This window comes from Ceratotherium simum, chromosome 2 (genome assembly GCF_057802395.1).
Source record: "Ceratotherium simum simum isolate JZ-2026a chromosome 2, ASM5780239v1, whole genome shotgun sequence".
In the NCBI taxonomy this organism is placed as follows: Eukaryota; Metazoa; Chordata; class Mammalia; order Perissodactyla; family Rhinocerotidae; genus Ceratotherium; species Ceratotherium simum.
This window is the reverse complement of record NC_141901.1, coordinates 57,915,931-57,933,246: the sequence shown is the minus strand read 5'-3', so window position 1 is coordinate 57,933,246 and position 17,316 is coordinate 57,915,931. Positions and strand designations below refer to the sequence as shown.

At 48.4% G+C, this 17,316-nt stretch overlaps 1 protein-coding gene across 1 annotated transcript; it reads left to right on the top strand.

Annotated features, from left to right (window-relative positions):
* Positions 1 to 2,637: 2,637 nt before the first annotated feature.
* Positions 2,638 to 15,343, top strand: SYPL2 (synaptophysin like 2). The gene is made up of 6 exons (XM_004420729.3): positions 2,638 to 2,918; positions 3,082 to 3,156; positions 10,077 to 10,201; positions 11,244 to 11,445; positions 12,407 to 12,598; positions 13,957 to 15,343. Exons 1-6 carry the CDS (start codon positions 2,865 to 2,867, stop codon positions 14,107 to 14,109), a joined length of 801 nt encoding a protein of 266 aa, XP_004420786.1. The 5' UTR covers positions 2,638 to 2,864; the 3' UTR covers positions 14,110 to 15,343.
* Positions 15,344 to 17,316: the final 1,973 nt, after the last annotated feature.

Here is a 17,316-nt window from a genome sequence, read left to right as displayed (position 1 = left end):
CAACAAAAAGGAGCAAACTACTGATAAGTGCAACAGTATACATGAATCTCAAAAACATTATGCTGAGTGAAAGAAGCCAGACACAAAAGAGTACATATTGTATAATTCCATTTATTTGAAATTCTAGAAAAAGCAAAACTAATTTATAATGACAACAGATCAGTGGTTTCTTGGGGACTGACTGCAAAAGCGCAGGAGGGGGCTCTTTGGAACGATGGAAATGTTCTATATCTTGATCATGGTGGTGGTTACATGGATATACACATTTATTAAAACTCATAGTTGAAATATTCACATCTTACGACCTAGCCGACTTGCTTTTAGGTATAGAGTGATGTTGATCAAACTGCTGGTAGAGGTCTATTATTAGTGAATCATTAAATCAATCTAGTGCATCTACCCGGAGGGGTATTTACCCTGAAACTAATGAAGATTAAGCTTCAGGCCCCATCACTTGCAAATTTTCTTCCAAGACCTGGTTACCAAATTTATATTCATAATTTTGTATTCTTTTTCTAAAAGGGGCCCCCGAATTGTGTAAACTTTAGGCCCCACAACACCTGGATCTGCCTCTAGATGATCAGAATTCTTTTTTTAATGAAATGGAATAGAAAATATGAGAGTGTTTTGTGAAACTTTTGTTTCGGTTTATATAATAGGTCATGACATAAAAATTTATTTCTTACCAGGGTTTGTGTTCAAAAAAAAAAGAAAGTTGGAAATTTAGTGCAGTACAGCAACCTATGCACATGTGCACAAGGACATATGTGCACATTCAATGCAGCACTGAAAGAGTAAATATTTGGAAATAACCTAAATGTCAATCAGTATGAGAATAAGTAAATACACTGTGGGATGTGTATGTTGTGGGATTCCATATAGCCAAAATGAAGGAACTAAAGGTACGTACATCAGCCTAGATGACTCTCATAAACACAATGTTAAGTAAAAATGCAACTTAAGGTTACCTAAAGCATAACATCTAGATAAAGTTTAAAACAATTTGAAAAATTGTCCTAAGTCTGGTAAATTTCTATGTACTGTTTCTAGATATAGTTATATACAGTAAAAATATTAGAATATGCATGAAGCCGATAAAAAACAAATTCAGGATAGTATCGTGGTTACTTCTGGGGAGGAAGGAGAGAGGGAGGGAATAATATAAGAGTACACACAGTGCTTTGATTTTATATGCAATTTCTATTTTATTTTTAAAGAATGGATTTGAGACAAACAAGGAAAAATGTTAAAATTTAACAAGGCTGGCTGGTGGGTATGTAGATTTTTGCTGTATTATTCTGATTCTTTTTTGATTGTGCTGCATCCTGTACGCATCTTGCTGTAGACGTTGGTAATAAGTGTTATTTCATATTTGTGTAGTGTGGACATTTACACACATCACACCACTTAAGCCTCATGATAACCTTATGCTGTAAGTAGGACAGAAATCATTATCCTTATTGCATGGAAAAGGAACCTAAGACTGCAGAACAGTTTATTAAGAACTGCACTGGGGACTTAGTTGTTCCTCGTTTAGCCTAGATTTGCATGGAAATCCACTGGAGAAGTTCCCTTCAAGTCCAGGAGACCTGATCCCACGGGCTCCTTCCCACCCCAACCGTGGGAAGGCACTTACTCACTGGGGGAATGAATGGTATTAATAATAGCTAAATGTGTGTTCAAAAAGCAGTCATTCCGAAGTACCAGAGGGGACCTCCAAGAATGACTTTGTGATGAGGTGGATACATATTTACAAGCCAATTCTTAGGAAGGCAGGCCGGTTCTCTTTTCCTGGCCGCCACCCACTGGCTCACTCAGTGACCTTGGACAAATTACTTAACCTTTTACTACTTTTTACAATCCGGTAAACCGGATGTGTAATATTTTTGACTGCTCACTCAAGGCTCCTGTCGAACACTTTTTGAAAATTAGGGACGGATTTAAGGTCAATCACAATGCAACAATGTCAACTCTTCAAGACAAATTACCTTTTCTGAGCCTCTTATTCCTCAAAGATTTTATTTTCACTCTCATTTAAATGGTGAGGGCTATTTTAAAGGAGGTTGAGTTTATACTTTTAAAAGATTAGTAATTTTAAATCACTAACATATGAAGGCCTTTCGTTGTTAAAAGATTAAAGCAACGCCTAACTAGACAATAAAAAGTGAGCAATTTATATTCTATTGCCCTTTTTGTCTGTACTGGCTCTCGAAGATTTTGGAAGCAGTTTGTTAACCATTAAGATTTAGAACCTTATTTCAGCACTGATAATGCCTTAAGAAAATCCTTTAGGTTCTGGGTATTATGGTGTAGAAGAAAAGAACAACTGCGCAGAGCGCTCCAAATCCTGGGAGAATAGGGAACGATAAGCTAGGAACCGGTGAGTCCTAGCGCGCCAAGCTAGTTCCCGACTTTGGCGATGGGTTGGAGCGGCTGCGGTGTCTCGCTTCGGACTGGCCCTGGAGGCTTCTGGCAAAGAACTTGAGCCCCCTCGAGGCCGAACTGTCCACAGAGCCCACAGGTCCCTTTAAGGCGCCCTGGGGCAAAAACAGGGGAGCGAGGGGGGCGGGAGGAGGGTTCGGGAGAGCACGCCACGTGACTCGGCTGCCAAGTTCGCTCGCGAGTTTGACAGAAGTTTGAATTGGACTCGGGGGCTTTCTGCAGCCGGTGGGGCAGAGCGGCGGCCTCGGCGAACGCGAGCAGCAGCGCCCCCGCGACCCACCCGGCCAGCCTGGATCCCGGGCCGCCGACGGCCGCTCGCTTCCTCGCCGCGGGTCAGCAGCCCCCGGCCCCACCGCGGTCCCTGCAGCCTCCGGGCGAGGGAGTGGAGCCCCCGCGCCGCGCCCCGGCCCCGCTGCGCCAGCATGTCCTCGACAGAGAGCTCGAGTCGCACGGCGGACAAGTCGCCGCGCCAGCAGGTACTCCCCGCGCGCCCTTGGGGCTCTCTCACCGCCCCTTCTCCACCTGGTTTCGGGCTCGATCTTGATTCCGCCCCTCTCTCGGGTGTGAGTGAGAGGAGAGGGACCAGCCTTTCCCGAGGTCTCCCACTGCCCTGACCCCCTGCTGGCCCTGTCTCCGCAGGTGGACCGCCTGCTCGAGGGGGTGCGCTGGAGGAGGCTAGAGGAGCCTCTGGGCTTCATCAAAGTTCTCCAGTGGGTGAGTTGCTGTCCCAGCCGCGGGCTATTTCGGGAACCTGGGCTGTGACGCTGACCCGAAGCAATGTGGCCGGAGTGGGGGGCAGGGAGGTACTTCGGCCGGGCCCCGGCGGAAGGGTGGGGGGCGGCGACAGGTGGGCGGGGGAGGGGCGAGCTGGGGCTGCTTCTCCAGCGCTTGATGGCTGGAGGGTGAGGAGCGAGGCATGCGGAGACCCGGATTCGGTCCTTCTATGTGCAAGGAGCCTTTGCCCAGGGCGCTCACATTTCACCCGGGCGAGAGGACCCGGGTGTAACCTTTCCAGAACTCTGATCCTGCACATACCACTCCTCGGTGGCGGGAGGGGGGAGGAGGACAAGGGGGACGAGGAAAGCCGCGGAGGGCAGAGGGGGGAAGGAGGCAGGCGATGGAAACCATCCTGCCTCCAAACCCACCAGGACCTGGCTGATCCTGGAGGTGGACTCAGGGGACAGGGTCTGGGCTGGCCATTGCCCTGCTGAAGTCACTAGAGTAATCTGGGTTCCTGTAACTGAGTGAGGGAGTAGATGAATGAATGAATGGAGTTCATGGCTCTAGGATTACATAAAAGAAAAAACTGAAGTCAATAAAAATCACAGTTTGGCCAAAATGTGGCTTGTAGAGTAAGAGAGAACGTTGAGCTGGGAAGCTGGGGCCCTGGGTTTCAGACCTGGACCTGCCTTTTTCAGCTATGTGACCTTGGGCAAGTCACTTCTTTGGACCTCAGTTTCCAAGGTTAGTCAAATGTTGATCAGACCATCCCTAGGGTCCCCTTCTGCTCTAAATGTGTTGGCATGCTGGAATATTGCCCTTCATTAGACTTACCTTGTGATCTTGAAGAAATCACTTGCCCAGGGCCTCAGTTTACCCTGTAATGGTCCAGGGGAAATACCTCCTTGCCTTACTGGGACTTTCAGACATTGGTGTGCTCTCTGTCCTTCCCAGTGCCCAAGGCCTCGTGGGTATAAATTAGGAATGTGGACAGGTGCAGTTACTCTTTCAAATCAGAAAGACTGGTTGGGAGCATTTAGTGCACTATCACAGAAGAGATTTAAGTTAGACAATCCACACACCAAATGGTGTGTGAATAACTTAATCTACTTTCAGCACAGAATTTAGCTAGGGAATAAGTTGCCATTAATACTGAGGAGGATTAAGTTCTAAAGAGCTTTTAACTCACTGGAGACAGGAGTTAGCACTGTGTTACGGATTCCTAAATCATTGTTTGGATGAGAATCATCAGATCTGAAATTCAGGGGCAATAGTGCATTTGGGGTTATCTCTGGATATCCGAGACCCTGACTGGGGCTACAGGCCAGCCTGGGGAGCTCCGAAGTGCAAACTCTGGGACCTGGTGGGGACTTGCCACTCTCTCTACTGCCTCAAGAGCAGTTGGACCAACTGCTGACTGAGCCCTTCCACCTCCCCCCACTTCCCTGTTCTGACCCACCACATGAGTACTGGAGGGGGTGATAGAAGAATGATATTAAGGCTCCATGTCACTGCCATCCAGAATTAGGGAGCCATTATGAGCGATCCAGAGGAGTAGAACCTGAAATGTAAGAGGACAATTTTATCATTAAACTAGACAAATGGATCTAAGGGAAATTTGAGAAAGACTGTCAAGGGATGAGGGAAACAATGAGGTTATTAGACCATGGAATCATCCTCCACGGGGGGATTCTGAAAAGCTTCCTTCTTCAACCCTTCTACCCTTTTTCTCACCCCCCCACCCCCAATACCCACAAAATTTCTACAAAGGCTGCACAAAGCAACGCCTCGGGAAATGAGCCAGTCCTCTCCCAGGGTCAGCACTGATCCCTAAGAGTTAAGATCCCTTTGACTTTTATGATCCTCAACTTCTTAGAGAGGAGGTTATGTCTTTCTCTCATAATGTTAAATCCAGGGGCCCAGGGCTAGACTCCGAACTCAGCTTTCATTCGAAGGGTAGCATCATAAGGTGGTACCATTTGCTTTTACTTTCATCCTGGTGGCCTGAATTCAGAGTGTGAGTTTCACTTGCCCTGAGTCTCTGTGGATGAGCTAACATAAAAGTACACAGGAACCAGCACCAAAAATGACAGTGAAAATGTCATTTGGGATTTTCACTCATTTCCTGCTTGGAGTGAGTGAATGCTCTTGACTGAAAAAGGAAAAAAAAGAAAACACAAATCTTGCAGTTATTGTAATGATAATCGAAAACTTTTGTTGTCATTATTACTAAAAAGCAAAGGTTTTACTGGAATCCTGGTGAAAGGAAGGATTGTTAGTCTTATTAGTCAGAAGCTTGGCTTAGAGTGTCTTTTTAAAATTCAAAAATTAACTAATCTCACCTCAATTCCACATCTGGAGTCTTGCTAAATCTACACTAAGCTATTGAACTAACGTGTGCATAGACCAGTAATTGGAGAACTAGCTTTTTTAAAAAAGAAAAAGGCGGACTTTGAGGTTGGATGGGCTTTGGTTTAAATCCAGTCTCTCTGCTTTCTAGCCTTGGATCCTAGGGTAAGTGACTAAATCTTCATGGGCCTCAGTTTCTTATCTGTAAATGAGGGTAACGTCTATCCCCTGGACTCACTGGGAGGATCACAGGAGTAATATCTGTAAAGCATCCGAGCATTCAGGAAGGCCATGGTGAGCCCGGCAGTCCAGGAGGTATTTGGTAAGGTTGGTTCCCTTCTCTCCTACTCCCCAATTTCCCCTTTCCCGTAACTTTCCTCTTTATGCAGACTGTCAACTAGACTTGTCCTTTGGTGAGATTATTCAAATGTCACTGCCAAATCCTCACTTTGAGGGTAAGGTACAAAAGAATCTTCTCAATTACTCAGTCACCGTTCCCATAATAAGTCATATTATCATTAACTGGGTGTGCCCCTGATCAATAATTTACCTTTGAGGTGCCAAAGTCACTTATTTGGCTCTGGGGTCTCTGTAATGAAAATAAGCTATTTCAATAAATGTGGGGAATGTGAAAGTACACCATCAGGAGGCCAGCCCGGTCGGGTAGCAGTTAAGTTTGGGCGCTCTGCTTCGATGGCCTGGGGTTCAAGGGTTCGGATCTTGGGTGCGGACCAAGCCATGCTGTGGCGGCATCCTACATAAAGTAGAGGAAGATGGGCATGGATGTTAGCCCAGGGCCAATCTTCCTCAGCAAAAAGAGGAGGATTGGCAAGAGATGTTAGCTCAGGGCTAATCTTCCTCACAAAAAAAAAAAAAAAGAAGGAAAGTACACCATCAGAGTCCATAAAACCAATGAGATGATTGTGGGAGTAGGATTTGGGGGGAGAACTTGTCTTCCTTGTGCCCTGTACTAACTGAGGATGTTAGTGTTCTCCGGACTGACACAGGATTATCACCAACAAGCAAGTCAGCACCAAAGTGGAGCCTCATCCTTAAACTGGCAAGGTTATTCTGACATCTTTCAAAAAAAAATGCAGAGGCAGAAAGTGGTGGAGGGCAGTATGTGACCATTGCTGTCCCCAGCAATGCAGGTCCAAGAGGAGGAAGGCTGGTTGGCACCAGAACTCCAGAGATCCCCCCCTTGTCTCAGGGGTGCCGTCTCTCCTTGGCTTCTGTTCTTTATGACCAGTTTGCTCAACTCAGAGCCTTGTGCTTGGTGACGGGGGTGGTTTCAATTCTTTCCCCCTCTTGCCTGTGGCTTAGTCACCCGGCACAGTTAGGGAAGAAAGCAAATCTGGTGCAGAAAGGTGGAGGGGGCTGGGAGAGGGGTCTTTCTCTGCTCCTGCATCCCAGTGCAGAGTTACTCCCTCCCTCCTTACAATCCCCCCTGCACATAGTAGAGATCTCTTTTTTTTTAGCCTTAAAAGTTCTGTGATGCAGGGTTTGTTTTTCATTTTTTGTGGGGTTTTTTTGAGCATGACACTCTCCTTTCTGGATGTAAACTCTTGAGAGCAGGCACCGGCTCTTACTCATCTTCGTGTCTCCAGCACCTGACACAAAGCAGATGCTCGATAACTGTTTGTTGATTAAAGAATGAATGAAATAGAAAGAACACCGGACAGGGAATCAGGAGATGTAAATTCTAAGCCTAGCTCTCACATTGGCTAAATGTGACCTTGGGAAAGTCACTTAATCTTTTGGGACTTCAGTTTCCACCTCTATGAAATGAGACCGTTGTGCTTGATAATCTCTGAGATCCTTTTTGCTCAGCTGCTCTGAGACCCTGTGAGATTCTCCTTAGATTTCTTCTTTCATCCACTTACATAGCAAGCTGTCTATTATCTGGCACCATCTGACTTTGTGATGTTCAGATTTAATCATATATTCTGGTTAACAAAGAGTTATATAAGGTGTTTAGAGATTTCTGACCTTCAAAGAATCAGAATAGAAGAGAATACAGTTAATATTAAAGTTATTATGGGTATAGTTTGCCCATAAAGGAATCATAAAGTAGGGTTCAGGATTTTCAGAACCTCTAGATTGTCATCTAGACATAGCAGAACTTTCGGTGATGATGGAACAGTTCTCTAATCGGTGTTGTCCAGTGTGGTACCTGTTAGTCGCATGTGGTTCTTGAGCACTTGAAAGGTGGCTAGTGTGACTGAGCCACTGAATTTTAAATTTTATTTAATTTTAATTAATGTAAATTTAAACAGCCACACTTGGCTAGTGGCTAGTGTTGTGGACAGTGCAGCTCTAGAGTATGAGCTTCATGAGGACAGAGACATTTTTCTCTTTTGCTCACTGCTAAGTAATAGTGCCTAGAACAGTGCCTGGTACATAGTAGATGCTCAATAAATGTCATCTTTCTGTAGATGTTCAGGAGTGCCTGGCAAGAGAGTGCTGGTGAAGAGAAGGCTCCATAGAGCAGGTTCATTGCCCCAAGTTAGGAATACTTCCTTTCTTAGGGAACCTCTACAGAGCTATTCACTGGCTAACTGCCAACGGGGAAAAATATATCCAACTGTGCTGCCCTTCCTAGAATGTGACACCTTAATTGTGTCCAGTTCTGGACACCAGAAGCTAAGAGCAATAAAGAAACTTCTAAGAGGAATCAGATAACCACAGAGCTGACAAAAGATTAGAGAACGCCTATGAGGAAGAGCTAGAGAAGTTCTATTGTTAGGCCAGTGAGGCAACCTGGAGTTTGTAATGATGCAGAGGCTTTGGGCGACTTCTCGCCAGCTCTGTCAAGATGAGCAAGCAGGGTTCTACTGCAGCCTCCGTGATTGAAGTCGATGAGGAGATTATTCAGGCATTGGAGAGAGGTTATACCATCTCCTTTCCTGGATGTTTTTAAAAATGGAGACAATTCTCATTTGTCTGAATTAAGCCTCTTGGAAACAGAGAGGTGTCCATTATGACCTTTAGAGAAGGGTCAATGGCTCTCCTAGGGAGAAGATCTGCCAGGCCAGGAGATGCAAGGCGGGGCAGTGGCACCGGACACCACCCAGGGGCAGAGCACAGCTGCTGGCAAGTCCAGCCAAGAGCACACTGATAGTGTTACCCTTGGAGAGTGAGAGGATTACAGAGCTGGAAAAGGCCTCCAGATTGCCTACTGCAAACCCCTCATTATACAGATGAGGAAACTGAGACTCAGAGAGCAGAGTGACTTATTAGAGGTCACCCAGCTAATTAGTGACAGGGCCAGGACTAGAACCCGGATTTCTAGACTCCTAATCCACGTCTCTTTTCACTCCATAACACTATCGAGCGTTAGCAAAGTAATGTGCACACAACTCTGTTCTAAACTCTGGATTCAGGACTGGGATGTAGATTAGCTGTCTTCTGGGTGCTTAATGTCCAAGATACCGAGTCACAGAGAAACATACAAAAAATGAACAATTAACAGAATAAGCCCACTGCTTATAAGAATAATTACATCATGTACAAGCCAATGGTAAGTGCACAGGAAGTGGGGCCCAAACAGATGATGTGGGAGGATAAGAGATTCCAATTTCTCACCTCCTTTTCTAACCAAAGTGTGTTTCTCCAGAAAGCAATTTGAAAATCATAGGATGAGGGAATTTCATTTCACTCAAGGCAGGAGGTTTAGTAAAATGTGATGAAAGGTGGAGAGGAAAGCAATTCAAGTGATCTGAAACGCCTCTGGTTCTTAACACTGAGAAATGGCAGCATGAACAGATTACAGAGGGAAACTCCACTGGGGAAAGAGTGGAGGCTGATAAGGCAAGTGGAGGGTATTTTTCTCTGGGCCTGAGCCAGGACTGTCAGCATCGGCCCAGCCAGAGCTGTTGCTGAAAGGAAAGGTGCCTTTGGGGGAAGAGGAGTTAGGCTGGCAGTGCCATGGGACAGCAGAATGGCCCCCTGCCCCCTTGGCCCCACCGAAGGCTTGGCAGAAGTTGTTCCCTCCAGCTATACCTCCATTGAGGCAGGAAGCCACTGGAAGTTAGCAACAAGGTAATGACAAGATTCAATGACAGCTTCAAGGGAGAAATGGAAAGAATTCCATGCATGCCTGATCTAGGTTGGCGCAGACGAATGTATTTCTAGGGTGCCTCTTTCTTGGGGAGGAAATTCAAGCCCAGCTTTGAGCCAGAAGTTTCCAAAAGCCTAAATTGCTTTGTGTTAGTCATCATCTTAAGGAGGCTACCAATGGTCCCCAGTGTCACATCCAATGGGGAGACCAGGAAACTGTCCATTTCCTCTCTCTTCATCTCCCTCCCAGACACCACTCAAAGTCTACCATATTCATTTGGCTATTTGGCCCAGCACCCTGTGCAGTGAACACAGCACCCTGAGGCTGGAAGACCAATGGAAGCCATGGGTCCCTGCCCAGGGGGCACTTGATTAAAGAGAATCCATCCCCTCTTCTCCCCGCCCCCCATATCTGCACTTGCTGAGTGTCAGAGGGTGGTTCTGAAGGGATATACCTTGGCTGGTTGAGGCCTTCTGACTCTCAAAGGGGCTTCACTCTCCCTCAGCTCTTTGCTATTTTCGCCTTCGGGTCCTGCGGCTCCTACAGCGGGGAGACAGGAGCAACGGTTCGCTGCAACAACGATGCCAAGGACGTGAGCTCCATCATCGTTGCGTTCGGCTATCCCTTCAGGTGAGCAGGAATCGATTCCGGCCCTGCACAGCCCCTCTCACGGGATTTGCGGGACCTATTTGGTCTCTTCCTCTTCCAGAAACCCAAAGACCTTTTGTTGTGTGCCACTCCAGATTCAAATAGAATGACGAGACTTAGGTCCTTCCTGCCCTTTAGGAATTTCAGACACACTGACCAGAGACAAATATAAGGGAAACTCAGATAGACCATTGCTGCAATAATGTTCCAGTCCACAGATAACCCACAGCAGGTAACAACAGCTCCTACAGAAAGAACCTATGCACTTTGGGATGGGGGCTTATAGGAATCTAGGCAAGTTGCACAGGTCTCTCTGACCCTCAGCAGCCACCTCCCTACTTTGAAGGTAAGGAAGTGACCAGGAGATAGAAGAGAGAATAATACTCTTTCCTGGGTATTTGGGAGCTCATGGGGTGACCTAAGTGTTCAGAGGAGAATGGAGACAAGGGTCATCTTTTCGGAAATTGCTAGTAGTAGCAGCCAAGTTAGATTAACTGTCTCTTGTATATAATAGGGTGTTTTTCTCTCTTTATTTTACCCAATATAGTCTCATTGGGGGGCCTAAATAAGGCCTGAAAATGGGTGCTTCCAACCTTAACTTGGCCACTGTGGGCCTGTGCTTGCCCAGGGGCAGAAGGAAGCTGATCTCCCTGGTGGTTTGGCTACCAGGAATAGGACTATATATATAATAGGACTATATATAGTTGGCTACCAGGAATAGGACTATATATATTGTGGTTGTGACCTAAAGGGCCCTGGAGATGCTTGGAAATATGTGGTCGCCATATCTGGACAGGGTGGATGAGTGTGACGTGGTGGCTGAATGGGAGGTAGGGTTTGAGCGGAATTCTAGGGAAATTCCTTCCCTCCAGAAACATTCCTCCCTCCATGCCCCTTTTCTTGGCTCTGTAAGAGCCCTAGCATGAGAACTAGCACAGGACTACTCCCAGGGCAGGGAGAGCCCCCTGCCTCCACAGGGAGAGGACTGCTCTGAGCTCAGGATGGCCTCCCCTGCCACCTGCAGGTTGAACCGGGTCCAGTATGAGATGCCCCTCTGCGACGAAGAATCCACCTCTAAGACCATGCACCTCATGGGGGACTTCTCTGCCCCTGCTGAGTTCTTTGTGACCCTGGGCATCTTTTCCTTCTTCTATACCATGGCTGCACTAGTCATCTACCTGCGCTTCCACAAACTCTACACGGAGAACAGGCGCTTCCCGCTGGTGGTGAGTGGGCACAGGCCAGAGGGGATGGGGTAGAGAAACTGAGGAGACGTACCTTCTGGGGCTGAGGTCATTGCTGGAGGGGAGGACAAACCTGGTGGCTTTCCTGGGTCCCTGACACCCATATGTGGAACTTCCTGAATCCCCCTGCCAGCTCGTTGTTGGTGGTCCTTTTTGGTGCTGTGGCTCCCATAGTTCCTCGGGCTAGTGGAAGGCCCAAGTCTCAGGACTCTGCCTCTACCTACCTCCTACCGCTTGCTCTGCTCACAGGAGGCACGATAGCATCAAGAAGCAGGCTCTGGAGTCAGATGGCCTGAATTCAAATCCCGTCACTGTCCCGCACTAGCTGTGTGCTCTTGGACAAGTTACTTAATCTCGCTAAACCTCAGTTTCCTCAACCATAAAATGGGAATAAAATAATACTTCTCTCATAGTCTTTTGAGGAGATAAAATGAAAATGCATGTAAAATATCTGGTGTATAGTTAGCCTCAATAAGTGTTAGCTATTATTAATGTTATTCCCCCTTTACTTTCTCCCTGTCCCAGGCATGGAAGGTGGAAGGGGTGCCTTAGGGAACCCCATTTGTCTCCTGCAGTTTGCTCTCACTCTGCCACCAGTTGTAGCTGAGCAATGGTTACCAAAGGAAAGGCTGGGAGGGGAGAATGGGGAGTTCAGGCCAGGGTTTTGGGGTGACACCAACCAGCAGATGCCTTGGTACCTTGTTACCTGACCTCAATTCTAGGGCATGGGTAAGGGTAGCCCTGGGTGGCAGGATTCTTTTGGTGGCAGTGAACAGATTCCTCAGGACAGTCTGGGCTCCCTGAGGCTCTAAGTGTTGGGTAGGATGGGAAGAGGCAGCTGTCCTGGGACCCCAGGATCCCACTGCATTATGGCAAGAGGAAAAGAAGTGAGGAAACATGGGGGCCTTTCTGAGTATATTTCCTGTCCCTCTGCTCCTCCCAGGACTTCTGTGTGACTGTCTCCTTCACCTTCTTCTGGCTGGTAGCTGCAGCTGCCTGGGGCAAGGGCCTGACCGACGTCAAGGGGGCCACACGGCCATCCAGCCTGACCGCAGCCATGTCCGTGTGCCACGGAGAGGAAGCAGTGTGCAGTGCTGGGGCCACTCCCTCCATGGGACTAGCCAACATCTCCGTGGTGAGACCTGTGGCCACTGGAGGGGTCTGGGGGAGACAGCACTATCCCAGCTGCCCACGCCTGTCCCAGGTTCTGAGAGGAACAGAGAGGATGTCCCCACAGCTGATATCCCCTGCCCCTGGAGCCAGTGGCTCCCTGCGTCTAATGCTGGGTGCTGGTCCCCGGCTGACCCTGAGAAGACGTTTTGGGATGGGGGGAACCTGAGAGCCACTGAGCCTCCTTTTCCTTCCTCCTTCTGTACTCTCTCTTCCCGTTTCCCTTCTCTTCTTCCCACCTCCAGGCATGCTCTCTGTGACTGCCTCCCATTTCTCCTGCCTTTTACAACATGTGTGTGTGTACACACATGAGCACGTGAAGGGGGGACATAGGGCTGTGGCTGGGCTCAAAACTGGGAGCAGACCCAGAGTGGGAGAGAAGGGGATCATTGTCTTTCAGGCCTCCAGACTGGAAAAGGGCTTTGGGCAGTGATGGGGCCAGATGGTAAGCACATGTTTGGCTATCCCAGTTGTTAGCACATTGAAATATTTCCATACCAGTTAGTAAATAGCTGAGGCCTTGAGCTTTTCGAATGCCCCTGTCATCCCAGCCACCTCGGCCCTGCCCTGAAAATGGCTTGAACCTCCCCAAGGCCCAGCAACTGAAAGGTTTAATGGCTGGCATACCAGGGAGCTTTCTAGACCTTGCTGGAACCCTGCTGATAAGTTTTACCCTCCAACATTTTATTGTAAAAATTTTCACACATACAGCAAAGTGGAAAGAATTTTACGATGAACACCCAAGTACTCATCACCTAGCCTGTACCATTAACATTTAACTTGACTTGCTTTATCACATATCTATCCACCTCTCTTCATCTATCAATCTACCTTATTTTTAATGTATTTCAAAGTTAATTGCAGACATCAGTACACTTCCCCCTAAATACTTCCTGCTGAGAGGTTTTTAAATATTTTGAATGAATATTTGAATATAGCCCTGGCTGGGTCCCTGGGCCTAGGGAAGGAGCACCTTGGACAGCTCTGGACACACCCACCCTGCAGAAGGCTCTCTGAGCAAGGGCACGCTTGCTGTGGGAAGCACCACTAGGGCCCTTGCGCCTTGTCATGCTTTGCACGATGCTCCACTCCAGGGGCCAGATTCCCCTAGCGACCAAGTCACAACTTGGGTGCATGCTGTGGACAAAATTAGACACTTTCACCAGAGAATCCCTTAGCGGGTGATGGACTTGAACCTACTTCTATATCCAGTTCTCTTTTCGTCTTTCTAGCATTTGGTACCCCTTCACACAGGTATTCCCCCTCCCTGTTCCCATGATGCCCCCCTTACTATTCTCACAAACTCCCCTGATGTCTTTGCAGCTCTTCGGCTTTATCAACTTCTTCCTGTGGGCCGGGAACTGTTGGTTTGTGTTCAAGGAGACCCCATGGCATGGGCAGGGCCAGGACCAGGACCAGGGCCAGGGCCCCAACCAGGAGAGCGCGGCTGAACAGGGAGCAGTGGAGAAGCAGTAAGCAGCCCCCACATTGGCTACTCCCGAACAGGACAGCACCTCTTCAACCACCTCCGGCTTCCAGGACATCCCTCTTCTTCCTCCTCCAACTCCCCTCCCCCATCATTCTGGGCTTTGAGTTCTGAGACGTCGATGGATGGTCAGACATCAGATGTCAGAAACCTGGGCAGCCCCCCAGTGGCCTCCTATCCCTCCTCTTACTGGAGCCCCGGATGGCAGGAGCTCAGTGCTTCTTGTCCCCTGCCTGGACACAGGCATCTTTCTTGGGGTCTTACTCACACCTTCACAGCCTCTGAGAACCAGCCTCTGCTGCAGGCAAGGGTTGGGGACAGGAGACCAGAGTCCTGAGACTGGTTCCTAGCAGCCACTTCTATCAACCTGTCCAGCTTCAATAAAAGTAGAAGGAGGGGAAATTGGCTGGCAGCCTTCTCCCTGGTCCCTTGCATGGAGGCCCACCAGTGGTTTAGTGACCCCTCTTCAATGGCTGTCATCTAGGCCCTGTGTCTGCACTGATCTCCAGTCAGCCGAGCTCAGTATGCTTCTCACTCTCTCCTCTGGCCTCTGTTTGACCAGAGAATCCACAATGTGTGAACCCGGGAGGCCAACTAGCCTGGAAAACAGCCCTTCAGAGGGTCCTGATGAGGCCTAGACTCACGGGGGAGCAGATAAATTGCAACTGAGTTGCAGCTTCAAGAAACTAAAGCCAGGAAACTTTTTGGGGAGTCAGTTTCTTCTATTCCTTCAGTCCTCCCACCTCTCTAGACTGGGGCACTTTCCACCAACACTCTACTCATACTTGCCCTGGAAACTCCTTACCTTTCTCCCTGTCCTCCTTCTTGGGCTTGGTCTCGCACTTGGGACACGAGATGAGGGGTCTAAGAGCATCTCCATTTCAGCCCTCCCCCACTCCAACCTCTCTGTCTATCTCTCCCTTCCCCAGCCTCCTGGGTCTGAGGCATTCAAGATCCTTTTTGAAGTCTGTCCAGGCCTTCCTTTCATTCCTGTGGGGCCAGACAGGGACTTTGGAAGGGCCCAAAGGACCATCATGAGGCTAAGCTGTCCCAGAGCCCCTGGATATGGACGGATGGGCCCATTTTTTCCTCACTCTCTGCTCATTACTTTTTTCCCTCCCTGCTCCTTCTCTGGCCCCTCTTTCATACTTTCCTTTCTCACCTGTTTGAAAGGACACGCCCTCTCCCTTTGCCCTCCATTCCTCCCCTGCTTCCTCATTTCTCCCAGTTTCACCCCCCCCCCCACCAAATCTAACAGCCCCCACCCCCCCAGCCCCTACAGTCCAGGGCAGGCCGATGTTATTGGTGCTTCTTCACTTCGGGACCCAGTTCCATATTTGTCCTTGGTGTGTCTCCTCTTCCTGACACCTCCTTCAGTCCCTCTCTGGACCCCAGGGCCTAAGAGTCAGTGCTGACTGGGTAAGGGCCATCTGTCTCCTACCCAGCTAGAAATGCTTCAGTCTGCCCTGGCCACAGGGCTGCCCACGGAAGGATGAAGAAGGAAGAATCCAGCCATTTTCCAATCCAGTGCCAGTTAGCTCACTTATCATCCCAAAGGTGAATGTGCCCTGTACCAATCTCTCCTCAGGACTGAATAAACCCCTCCAACCTCCTCACCTCCCTAAACACCATCCATAGTAACATGTACATTACTAGTACCCAGGAGTCAACACCTTTGACTTCGGGCCAATCATTTCTTCTTTGGGTCAGAGTTTCCCCACTTGACAGGGGAAGTGTGAGATTTACATCCTCAAATGCTCCAGAGTCTTTCAGTGAAAGAATTAGGTTTTTTGTTTTGTTTTGTTTTTTAGATGTTGGGGAAGGGATTTGAGGAGGGAAGAGAAGATATGGGGATGAGAGTATTTCTAAGTCTGAACCTCTCTCTGTCCTGAGCTGTCCCCATGGTTACTCAGGGATAAGGGGGGACAGTTTTGCCTACAGCTTCAGAGACACGGAGAACAAAGGGGTGACCTTCATTTTCCTTCAAGCTGGCCCCTGTGAGGGTCTGTGAGCAGCTTCTACTGGAACTTTGTTTGGATTCTGTGTACGTATTTATAATTTATTTGAAATGTGATGGATAAAGTGTTCTCATTTGGGGGCCTAACTTAGCAACTGGCCCTTCAGCTAGGGAAAGGGGGGTGGGTCTGCACTCCTGCCAAGGACTCCTAGCCCAGAACTCTCCCTAGAGCAGAGAAGGCCCTTTCTCTTCCTCAAGAGGCTGGCTTGTTCTCAGCCAGAAGAGACTTGATTTAGGCTATGGCCTCTCTTCATGGCCATCCTAATAGGAAAAGCTACTTCACGTCATTACCTCCAGAGGGCAGGGCTGGGCCAAGTGCCAAGGGCAGGGCTGTCCTCATAGGACTCATGTCCCCTCCAACCAGGGCTGGCATCACCGCTTTGCCTAGTGGGACCTGAGGTAGGAGAAGGTGTCTGGTTTCTCCAGCTGCTGCAGGAGGCCAACAGGCAGGGCACCTGCCCTTTGCTCTAGTAAACTTTGACCGTGCCAGGGTGCCCACCTAGGACCTTTCCTGAACATGAGTTCCCTCCACCATCATGGTCATAGGTCTCCTACTTCCAGGACTGCAGATCAGTGGTGGGGGGAGAATGTTGCATGTTGTTTTCTGGTGCTTGTCATTACACATTTGAATAAACAGTGCTTCAAGCATTTGCCATTAAGGAGCCAAGACTGGAGCCCTTCTGGGGATTTTTTTTCCCTCTTTCCCCCCTTTAAGTTCTTGGACAAATGTCAGCATTTCCACAAAAACATCATTCCACTCCTCTCCACTCTGCACCCCAAGCAATAAAGTCTGCAGGCTGAGGAGTTGTTTCTGGCAGGCCCCAGTCTCGTGACATCTCCTCTTTTGGTGGCACCAATTAGTCCAAAGTAACTGAGACTCATTAGCAAATTGAGAGCAAACTCAAAAGGCGAGAAATAGTGGCTTCCACAATGCTGTTTCCATTTGCTCTCCTACCATCTGTGACTTAGACAAGCTTCCTGTCAGGAGTGGAGGGCCGTACGCTTTGCCCTCTTAACTATAAAGGTTCTTGCTGAACAAACTTGCATCTCTATCCCCCTTCTGATAGACAGTCACACGCTACATTTACATTCCCTAGAAAAATACACTTGGGCACAATATTACATTCAATCTCACCAGGTTCCTGGACCCCCTAGAGATCATCTGTGGCTCTCAGGTTAA